This window comes from Lacerta agilis, chromosome 12 (assembly GCF_009819535.1).
Source record: "Lacerta agilis isolate rLacAgi1 chromosome 12, rLacAgi1.pri, whole genome shotgun sequence".
NCBI lineage: Eukaryota > Metazoa > Chordata > Lepidosauria > Squamata > Lacertidae > Lacerta > Lacerta agilis.
In genome coordinates, this window is record NC_046323.1 from 19017947 (window position 1) to 19030208 (window position 12262).

Here is a 12262-nt window from a genome sequence, read left to right on the forward strand (position 1 = left end):
TTTTGTGGGGGGTGGGTGGACTTTAAATAGTGGATTTAAAAAGGAACAGGCCGAATACAAAGGTAGTTTTAATTGTAATATATGAGAGACTCAGTGTCTGTAAACTGAAGCTTTACAGAACTTGTAATGCCAGTTGCCCTCTTCTTGGTAGTAAAGAGCTTTCTCAAGTTTTCCAAGAGCCTGTTGGCATCCAGCAGGTGCCTTCACGATGCTTTTTTCAGCATCTGCTAAAAATCAGTTTTCTTTAGAGCACACCTTTCTATCCAAATATGTAGAATGTTTGTCTACATGTGTTTTAATATTTTTTAGCACTTATTGCTGATATTATTTGAGTATTTTAAAGAGCTGTTTTTTGCTGATCGTTTTATTGTTTTGGCTTCCTTATAATCCGCTTGGAGGTTTTTCTTTATAATAAATTTTATTAAATAAATAATGCATTGTCTATAAAAAAAAATACAGCCAGGAAAATGCTAGCAATGTTTTATTGGCAATGCTCTGTAATCAAATAGGGAATAATCTTCTCGTGAAGATTATCAACCATGCTGCTATATATATATATATATATGTGCCTGTAAAACATTTCATCTAAGTAGTATCTCTCTTTCCCCTCCTCCTTCTGTAGCTGAAATGGATAGCCTTTCTGAACTATCCCAACAAGGTGCCAACCACGTCAACTTTGGACACCAACCAGTCCCAGGGAACACAGCTGAACAGCCTCCATCCCCTGTTCAGCTTTCTCATAGCAGTCAACCACCTGTTCGGACCCCACTTCCAAACCTGCATCCTGGACTTGTATCTACTCCCATTAGTCCTCAGTTGGTAAATCAGCAACTGGTAATGGCCCAACTGTTAAACCAGCAGTATGCAGTGAACAGACTTCTAGCCCAACAGTCCTTAAACCAACAGTACTTGAACCATCCTCCTCCGGTCAGCAGATCCATGAACAAGCCGTTGGAGCAGCAGGTCTCAACTAACACAGAGGTGTCTTCCGAAATCTACCAGTGGGTGCGTGATGAATTGAAACGAGCAGGAATCTCGCAGGCAGTTTTTGCACGTGTGGCATTTAACAGAACTCAGGTTAGACTTTTCTTAAAAAAAAAAAAGCAAGATTATTAATTTTTATTTTTTTGCCATCTCCCCTGTTCATTATTCTATTATTTGCACAAACTTAGACTTGCCATGATGGATAAATGAAACATTGGTAGATGCAAAATTGGTAGCTTCTAGGAAATGTACTAGGAAATTATTACATTTAGCTGGTTCTCCTGCGTACCACCCCCCCCTTTTTTTTTTTACTTAGTAACCATGGTTTGGAGAAGTAAACAGTTAAAAAGTGCAACATCTTAAAGGCCTTTAAAGCACACTTTTAGTATAAATAGTTTCTATTATTCCCAGACTTTGGAACATAATTTAAAATTACACAACAGTGGGCTGATAGCCACATTCAGCCAGAGGTAGCTCACTTCAGTCATAAATTGCTTTGCATCTATAATGTGTGCACTGCCTAGTCAATTCACTTCTTGTTTAATGGGCACTAACGCATACTGTGGCATTAGTCGTTGTACCTGTTATGCTTTGGTTGCAGACTATTAGGGCAACTTTGAAAATTAACAATTAGTGATGCAGCAGGAGATGAAGTTGCTGCTACATCTCCTGCCCAGTGTCATCTTGGATGTTGTTGTGTAAAGTTGAGAGAAAAATCCAGTAAAAGAGTAGGCAGGAGATGAAGCAATTGCAACCTCTTCTGCTGCACCAGTAGTGTTAAAGCAGGAGCCTGTGTCCCCCACAATACTGTTGGACTGCAGTTTCCATCATTCCTGACTATCTGTTTGCTATGCTGATGGGAGCTGATGGGAATTGGAAGTACAGCAATATCTAAGAGGGTCTCCTCCCCATGTGTTTAAAGAAAAGGGTAGATTCTGCATATTGCAACTGGTAGCCCTAATAATCTTTTCCACTGCCATCCTTGAGTCCACCTCCCTCAACCCACAGAAGCCAAGAATTGTTCATGAAACATTTGGAACACAAAAATAAATAGCAAGCTTCAACAGGGTTACCTCCTCATCCTGAAGCAATGTTCTGCCATTTTGTGACCCCCCAACAAAGAAACCAAAGGAGAGAAAGGATGGACCAGACTAGATCAGAGATGGGAGAGATATGAGCACACAAACTGGCGCTACCCATAAAAGGGACCAATGAAATATGATAGACATACATGGTAAATGGTAATATGTGATATAAAAACAATGTATGTAAACAGTCATAAATGGCAAAAAATGGAGACCACAGGTGCCTAATAAAAAGAAAAACCAATTATTTCAGCTACTGAAATATCTGCCCAGGATACAAACCCTGCAAAGAAGAAGAAAAAATGCTAATTTTACAAAAACTTTACCAGTTCCAATGGGAAACTGTTGCATTTCGATTTGGATTCTTCTTCTTTGATTTCATTTTTGTACCCCACTTACCTTTTCCAAAATGAAGCCCAAAGCTTTTAACAAGAACATACCAAAGTAAAAACAACAATATCAAAAAAACGCAACCAGGCAATATGAACAATTGCCTTAACTAAAAAAAATGCTGCAGCAAACAATCAATAAAATTAATTTTCAGTATTTCAGGCAGCATCAGTTCAATTAATAAACAATGCAAAATTTATAAACTGAATCAATAAATTTTGAAAGTACAAATATTTCACTAAATAAGAAAGGGATAACACAGCACATACTTTCATCAGAAATACTTAAAATTAATTAGAAAAGTCTTTATATACCTGGAGAAGTTTCTTCATGCATTGCAACACTGTTTTGGTATTTGTAATCTACATCGGTAGCTACAAAATAAATAGAATAATGATGAAAGAATTAGAAAGCATATGAAAGGCAAAGCAGGGGGAGCCCCTCAGAATGCTCAGTCACTCATTCCCAAACTGCAAATAATTTCACAGCCAAGATGATGGTGTCCTTTTCTTGAAAACTTAATAAACTTATTCAATAAAATAAAAATCTTCTGAGTAGAATATACATTCTAAATATATATTCCATATATATAAAATTAAAAATATATGGAGTGGGGAGGGTAGCAGGAATGAATTACCGGTACCTCCCTCAAAAAGTTGACAGCCCATTCAAAGGGATGCCACGTGCTCCATTTGAGTGTTCATCTTTCCCGTTTTTGTGGGTGTACCTCTGAACAATATTCTGTTTCGTTAACTTCTTCCCTTTTTTTGGTAGTCGGAGGCTCTCCAGTGAGCTATCAGAAATGGCACATACCCTCCTTACTTCAAACAAACAAACAAACAAAAGTTGTGTCACCGGTATGGGCACAAAATACAGTCACCAACCTCATACTGTAGGATAGTGGTGGGGAACCTGTGTCCCTCCAGATTTTATTGGATTGAGCCCTCAGGCCCCCAGTGGTCTGTTGAGTTGTAGTCCAACAACATCTGGAGGGCCACATGTTCTGCATCCTTGCTGTAGGTTGTTTGCACATTGGATGTCCAAGAGTAATCTCTGTAGTCTGCATCAAGCAGTCTTGATGCCAGATTTTAGCATGCCAGAGGTATAGTATAGTTTTACTTTGACTGCTCATTCTCAAGTTCTGACACAACAGCCCAGTTGTTTCTAAGGCTCCAAATGAGCACAGATAGTTCCACCTAGCCCTTCATTTGTTTTCATTAATCTTGCCTCAAACAAAATCTTCCCCACTTTTTATAAAAGAAAAATATTCATAGGACAACCATGATAACCCCATTTCAGTACGGGTTTTAAAACTCCAGTTTTTCACTTTAGATTTTTTACTTCATCAGTGCAAATCAATGTTTGACTTATTTTTATTGCACAAACTATTAGCAAGGTCCATCAGCCTGAGCTTTGGAAAATGTAACTGCTTTTATTCTTGAGTCGCTCATTGAAACAATGTGAATTGAAAATATTTGTGATATATTTCCAGCTCTATGACTTCTTCTACTGAAATGGAGGAAGGGTTTTTTGGTAATATTACATATGCTGAATTTTAATTAAGTTGAACGTGTGTGAATATAAATTGTGGGATATTTCTGTATGTGGAATTTATGCTACGGACTGAAGTTATTTTTAAATTGTTCTTGGACAACCAAGAACTAGTTTCACTGAAAAAAAGCATTTCCGATTAAGGGAGTAGTATGCTTTTTAAGAGCTTAATTTTTTTGGCTAGTGCACAGAAATGCACTAACAATTGAAGACCATGCAAGTTAGGATAGCGTTCCCCAGCAAGTCTCGTGGTCTGAAGATGTTTTGGGCTACAATATCCATCAGCTCTATCCAGTATGCCATCGGTCAAGGATGATGAGAGTTACAGTCCAACAACACCTAGAAGGCACTGGGTTGGGAAGGGTGCCTTACAATAATGTAATAATAACAACAATTTATTATTTATACCCTGCCCATCTGGCTGGGTTTCCCCAGCCACTCTGAGCGGCTTTCAACCGAATATTAAAAACAATACAGCATCAAACATTAAAAACTTCCCTAAACAGGGCCGCCTTCAGTTGTCTTTTAAAAGTAAAATAGTTGCTTATTGCCTTGACATCTTCTGTGAGGGCGTTCCATAGTACAGGCGCCACTACCAAGAAGGCCCTCTGCCTGGTTCCCTGTAACCTCACTTCTCGCAGTGAGGGAACTGCCAGAAGGCCCTTGGCGCTGGACCTCAGTGTCTGGGCTGGACGATGGGGGTGGAGATGCTCCTTCAGGTATACAGGACCGAGGCCGTTTAGGGCTTTAAAGGTCAGCACCAACACTTTAAATTGTGCTTGGAAACATACTGGGAGCCAATGCGGATCTCTCAGGACCAGTGTTATATGGTCTCGGTTTTTGCTTAAGTAGTAGCTCTCATTTTACTAGTGTACTAGGAAAACAAAATATAGATTTATCTGTAACATTCTTGTCAAAAAGTTGATGTTGCCATATCCTATGACAAATTCATGCATCTTTCAGTTGGTATAGACCATGATTTCGGTAATATATATTCCACTATTCCGGAGACGGTGGTTGCCACTGGACCTTGTACAAATAAGGGGCAGGGGGGATATATTTTGTTCTTTTGTGTCCCACTCATCTGTCTTATGTCTCTTCCCTCATTTTTTTACATAAAAAGAAACTTTCATGCAGCATTTTAATGTAAAAGATATTAGCAAATAGAGGGTCTATCTAAAAATCAGCTCTGTTAAGGCAAGTTTACTATTGTTTAAGATATCATATTTAATTTTATGTGTAATACAAAGAGGTGTTTCATACAGAAGGAACAGATATTTTGATTTGTAATATTTCTTGATTTCTTAGTCCTTTTTTCATATATGCTTCTGAAGCAGTTTTGTTCCACTGATGTTTCTACTAAGCATGTTTCTTGCTTATGCTCCAGGCTTCTACATGTATATATTATTTCACATATTTTAAATCTCCAAATATGATGGGTTTGTTTGTTTGTTTTTAAGTTTCATTTCTGAGATTGTTATCTGTTAGTTTCTCAATTTTACCCTTTCCCATCTCACATTAGTGTTTCTCTCTCTCTCTCTCTCTCTCTCTCTCTCTCACACACACACACACACACACAGAGAGAGAGAGAGAGAGAGAGAAGTCGCAGCAATTCCATTAATCATTATTTTATTGTTAAATAGTACAGTGAAAGAGAAGAAATGCTTTTGGATATTTAAGGGGGGGATCAAACTTTGAATTTGCATGTGCCTGGCGTGCTCTGGTCCATGGGGTCACGGAGAGTCGGACACGACTGAACAACAACATACATTTTTCAATGTGTGTCCCATAAACTGTGCTCCATACAACAACCTCAGATTAAGAGATACCCCCAGGTATAAGGCGGTATATAAATTCTATTATTATTATTGTTATTGTTATTATTATTATTATTAAATAAGAAGAGAGTAGTACATTGTTGAAGGGTCTAGGAAAGCCTCTTCGAAGGTTTTAAATACTTTCTTCTGCTTAGCACTGAAATTGATGAGTCTTGAGGACTTGCTTCTTGAAAATACATGCTTGGGAGGAAAGGTTCCACTCTGCCATGTTAAGCAGCAGGCTGGATCTTCGCTAACAAGTAGATCCGTTTGCAGGTTCCTTAGCCTGCTGCTTGACACAGACAACAGGGGAACCCACTTGCAAGTAATTAATGTTCCATGCTTCTTCCATTGGGACTTTGAAGTCTGAGTGAACTGCAGGGCAACATATCTGGATAAAATGAGAGGTGTTTGAGTACAGGGAGTGGAGAGCATTTGATCTGCTCAGTTTCGAAAGAGAGAGATTTTGTAGATGCCCCTTACCTCTAAATAGCTTCAATTTTAAAGAAATAACATGCAGGTACTGCAATGTCCATGCAGTAATTTTAAAGCCACATCAATGGTTTTCCCACATCACCCAGTTAGGCTTTCTTCAATTTTTCTTTCCTCCTTTTCCCTCTTGTCTTTGGCACGCTGCTTATTTTCCAGTAAAATGAAGAATGAAGATGGATTATTCAAAATTGATAACAGTAATGGACCATCCTGTAATGTTTTATTGAATTTGAGTTCTGTAAATTATGTGGTGGAGGGAAATTTGCCTGCTTAAGTATAACAGAAATTGCCACTGTGTTCGTATTATTCTTCATAGTGTAATTTAAGAAAAAGCACACTACCCATATCACTGTTTGAGTAAAAGGTAAAAAGGTGCTATTACACTATCATGACAGCTCTCCTCTTGCTAATAAGCGACAAAGATAAATGTGTCTGCTTATAACTTACTTGGCAGGACTCCAAACTTGCGGGTGGAGTTTGAAAATAATCTTCCACCTGGATATGAGATTTCAATCCATTGCAGTAAAGACAGCATATGAGGATGTTCTGCATATTTGGGAGCAAATCATATTTTTCTTCAGAGAGCTTTGAAGTTCCAGGAGCCTGATAAAATCTATCTGAATCAGTGATTACATTCAAAGAGCAGACAAACTGGGGGCCAGACAGGCTATGTTTTAGTTCATATTGGCAGACACTTTCATTTATCTCCCTATTTTAAAGAATTCATAATTAGCTTTTGAAAGCACTGAAACTTATTGAACATATTTGTGCAATTACTAATGAAATATACTTGAATGATTTGTAAAGATTATGTTCATTTTTTTGTGATGTGGTTGTGGCTTAAATTGACTTCTCCTGTAAGGGGAAAAACAGACCTCCCAAATTAGCACATCTAAGCTCATCCTCTTTTTCTCTCATAGCAAAAGTTTAATAACAGAATTACAGTACATTGACAAATTACTTTGACTGCATTAATGGGGTAATCGCTGGTGTAGCTGGTTGCAATATAGTCACTGTAGTAATTATGCTTATATCTTATTTATTTAATATTATTTACAGACCACTTTCTGCAAAGTGGCATTCAGTAAAAATCAATAAGAGCATTTATTTTTTAAAACAACAGGAATAAATCAGTAAAACCTATGAGCTACAGCTCATATGACTAGAAAACTGCTAGTTTATTGCAATAAAGAAATGACATAATTTAAGATTTGGGCATGCCTCCTTTCAAGACAGCTTCTTCTGAAGGGAGTGTTGTGTAACACTTAAAGCAGCCTTTCTCAACCTTGGGTCCCCAGATGCTACTGGATTACAACTCCCATCATCCCTAAACGCTGATCCTGCTAGCTAGGGATAGTGGGAGTTTTAGTGCAACAACATCTGGGGACCCAAGGTTGAGAAAGGCTGACTTAGACCAGGGGTCAGCAACCTAAGGCCCATGGGCCCGAAGCAGCCCGCAGAGGTTGTTTAACCGGTCCCCGAACTGAGCTGCTCACTCCTGCACTGCACTAAACTGGCGTGACGTGGCAACTCATTTCCGCGGCACTGAAAATTGCGTCTGCACACACGCAGATGCCGAAAATAACAGGCGTGCGCAATCCAGCCCACGGAGGGATCTTCCCAGGACCAATCTGGCCCTGGCAAGATAAACATTGCTGACCCCTGACTTAGACGCTAAGCCAGGGATGGAGGACCAGTAGCCTTCCAGATATTGATAGACTGCTTCCACACCGGCCACTCACTTCTAAAAGGGTATCTGCAATATATTTTGAATAAAACTTCCCTTTCCCATGTTTCCTTGATCAGCTTCCACACATATACACCTGAATTAGCTGCACAATTTCTACATGACCTATCACTCTGCTGTACTGGCATATTAGATAGTTGTAGCCATATTCTTCTCTATAGATTGTATCTCCACCTAGGATTTAACCCTCCCTTTACCAAATAGCATTGGCTTTATATCAGTCTTCTCTCTTCCCACCCCTCAACTGCAGCCAGGGGGAGTGCATAGTGATTGTGGGGGAGTGATCCTATTTGACATTTGGTGCTGGAGAAAGAGGGACTGCCCACTGGCTACAGAATTTAGACGTATGGAAGCAAAGTTGCTTTTCCATTTATAGCTTAAAGCTGAAAAGCAAGATAGGGTGGCTGTCATTTTCCGTGTCTGAAAATATTCAAGTTCTCATTAGGCATAGTCAGCTTGATCAGTGGTCATGGATGATGGGAGTTGTAGTCTAGCAATATCTGGAGGGCCACAGGTTTCACATCCGTGTTCTAGGCCATCGTGGGCAATAGCGATCAGGAAGCTAGATAAGAAACCTGTTGTCTTCCTCAAGGGCAGACAAACATGGGGAACTCCTAATCCAGTGCTACCGGTGATCTGATTATATTTGGAGGTATAGACATTGTCATTATCTATACCTCCCCACTGTTCACACTGTCCACACATCTCATCCCTTTTACTTAAAGAAGCAGTAGTTGAATAAACATACAGTCGTACCTTGGAAGTCAAACAGAGACTGTTCCAGAAGTCCGTTTGACTTCCAAAACATTCGGAAACCAAAGTGTGTCTTTCGATTGACTGCAGGAAGCTCCTGCAGCCAATCGGAAGCTGCGGAAGCCCCATTGGACATTTGGGTTCCAAAGAACGTTCGCAAACCAGAACACTCAATTCTGAGTTTGTGGCGTTCGGGAGCCAAAACATTTGACTTGCAAGGCGTTCAGGAGCCAATGTACAACTGTATTGGGTAGTTTAGGTATAGAACATATGACAATCTGAGTAGGAATATAACTTTCAGTCTTACAAAATGGCTCTGGCTGATTCTCAGTAGATGAACTTGGGATTTCAAGTACTACTTGATATATTTGCAGATTTTAACTTCTTGGGGATAGGAAGATGTTGGTTTCTTTTGAGTATTCCATGTACCATCTTAACATAATATTATCTGGGTATTTAATTTCTTCCACAGTAGCTGTTATGCTATCAAGTTTTCTCCAACAAATTTGATATTAACTTTGTCTCCTCTCTTTAAAAGTGGCAGTTACTGCTTTGAACTGGATTAGTTATAGAATGCTCATAACTTCTCTTGGCCTGCTAATTGAGCAACTTTTCCCAACTCAGGCCTTTTTGGAAAGAGGTTCTTCTCTAGGGTTGGAATAGTATTCCGATTTGTCTTTCCGTGAGTAATTTGCTGGACTGCATCCAGTAGAATCAGTAGCGTTGACCTGAAGTTTAAAAGAGCAAGTATATATGTCATTTCTGCTCTCAAGATTTTCACTGCAGTCTGTACTGCTCATTGTCCTTAACTGTTGGTAACATAGCAAAAGTTATAAGATGTCCAGAGTGACTGAATTCAGTTGCTGCAAATTGGACTATATTTTAGGTCATGAATTTTATCTGAAATTCAAAAGTTATCAAAGATATTATTCAGTTGTACAACAGCACTGTGGCAGATAATGCCAGGCAAGGGAGTATCTCAATATACCTTTAATTGTAGTTAGTGTCAGCCAAATAATGTCCATCTCCCAATGGGGTGTAGTGATGAAAGATTCTGTTGTGACAATCTGTTTCTTCTAAAACAGTCACAAGATAATATTTTTGGTTTTTTTATGTCATTTCTAGTATTGTGCTATCCGCATGGCTTGTTCACAACTTGTGATTATACTTTTATCTCCTTTGTGAACAAGGTCTAGGATTCTAGATTCAGGTAGGTAGCCGTGTTGATCTGACACAGTCGAAATAAATAAAAAATTGTCCCGTAGCACCTTAGAGACCAACTAAGTTTGTTCTGGGTATAAGTTTTCATCTGCATGCACACTTTAGATACACAGTGTATCTGAAGAGGTTGCTACTGGACAAGCTCTAGGATTTCTTTCTTCATAGATTTTGGTACAATCAATACATCTGCCATCTGTTATCAGCCTTTCCAATTTGCTTACTTGCCGATGGTCAGCAAAGTACTTTCTAGTCATCTCTGAAACATTGCTTTTAGACCATCTCAGTGTGATATACTAGAAGACTTCTTGACATTCCAAATCTCTGTGAATAGCAATATGGATCTGACAAAGAAAAGTATGCACAGTATTAATGTAAGTTTGACATCCCCCCCTCTTAACTTGATAGTGTATGCTTGCATTGTGGGACTCTGTTGCAAGATGTCTGCCATGGCAAACACTGAATGGCTTTGTAGTGATACTTGGTCCAACTATTTTCATGTATGAAGGTCATCAAGTGTTTATGGTCTATGAAGAGCTTGGAAGAACATAGTCTATATAGAGACGTGTGTGTGTGCCTGCACGCTAGTGATTTCTGCCTTCCATTTTTTAGTGGAAAAGCAATTGGCATGTTGTGGAAAAAAAGCAATGCAGGAAAGAAGTTACAAACTATATGCTGAAATTTGTTTGCAGTAGGAATCCAGCTACAATCAGTACAACTAAGGTTTGCTGCACTTACTCCTTTCAATGTGTTTTAATAATTGGTTTCTCCAAGATAGTACTTATTACCCACTTTCCCAGTGTGTATTTATTTGACTTTTGCCAATAGTGGGCTATTATATCTCTACTAAACCAAAACATAAAATCATTGTATAAGTTCTGTATGGATTTAACATATTTACTGCATTATTTTGACATGACTATAGCTTTTACTTGTTTTATATGTTAATATATGCTATGTTTAGTTATAGATTATCCTAATATTTTTGCTGAGTTTTCTGTTTGCAACTTGGGGCTTCCTCAGTAAAGTGGGGTATAAGCAATACATAAAATAAAGTTTTTCTGCTTCAGTAAGAATTATGGAGCAGAATGCAACTGACATCAATTCTGAACCATGCAGTCCTCCTGGTAATGCACACAAATAATTTTGAAAAATGAAAATGGTTGGAATGCAGGTACAAAAAAATTAATGGTGTATCCAGCTGACCACAATATAGAGCCCCAGTATCAAGCTACTCTAGTAGTGATGGAAGTACAGAAACAGTTTTTCTCCTCTGCTGTTGAATCCTCTCAGTATCATCCAGCAGAGCTTTTCTGAGTATTGTGAGATCTTTTGAAGTCTAGCCCAGGAGGAATTTGGTGCAACCCTTGGTAGAGTGCTGTTACATATTTACAATGTACTCTGAAGAGTGGCCAGGGAAACACAGCCATATGGGTGGGTATAAATAATAAATTATTATTATTATTATTATTATTATTATTATTATTATTATTATTAAGTTGCTCACAACCATCAGGATGCAGTGTTTATACCCTAGCTTTCATGAATAAATTTCAGTTATTGGAGCCTGATTATTTGGATAAGATGCTTGGTTGTGTCCAGCCAACCGTATTTTTACTTAACCCTCGCCCATCGTGGCTTATTAAATCTAACAGAGATGAGATGCTGTACAGAGTCAAAATTTGGGGAGAGGACAAGAACACTATCAAAGGGCTAGAAACAGTGCGGAATCAATTTCTTAGGAGATTATTCCCCTTACCTAAGGGAACAGCAGCAGCACCTTTACGCACAGAAGCTGGACGGACGGACTTCTATCTCTTATGTTGGTCTCTGAATACCATTTGCTGGGAATCAGAAATGGAGAGAATTTTGTTGTACTCTTCTGCTTGTGAGCTTCCCATTGGCATCTAGTTGGTCACTAGTTGACACTAGTCGCCTTCTTTTTAGACTAGTGTCTCCAAACATTCCTTCTTTTTCTCTTAGGCAGGTACTGAGGAGGTTACCACCTTGTAACACACATGCAATGAACTGCTCCTCTTTGTATATTATTTCGGTAGTAGAACAATCTCAGTGCAGTGTAAAACAGTATCTGCCTTGTAATTCTCCTCTGAAATTACTGTAGCATCATATCCTGAATCTGTTTTGGAATTAACATTTGACCCACAAATAATTACATTTATTCTTCCTGGAAGGTCAATGCCTTTACAATATATACCGCCTAAGAA

General features: G+C 38.7%; 1 protein-coding gene across 26 annotated transcripts in view; it reads left to right on the forward strand.

The window, feature by feature from the left end:
* Nucleotides 1-12262, forward strand: part of SATB1 (SATB homeobox 1) — a 123056-nt gene that overhangs the window by 58942 nt on the left and 51852 nt on the right. For 20 of the 26 annotated variants that reach the window (XM_033166006.1, XM_033166028.1, XM_033166005.1 and 17 more), the window contains 2 exons: nucleotides 623-1077; nucleotides 10650-10760. In XM_033166006.1, the coding sequence (XP_033021897.1) occupies nucleotides 623-1077; nucleotides 10650-10760 (566 nt within the window). The remainder of the gene's footprint in view (nucleotides 1-622; nucleotides 1078-10649; nucleotides 10761-12262) is intronic. The other 6 variants (XM_033166019.1, XM_033166021.1, XM_033166031.1 and 3 more) reach the window with 3 other exon arrangements.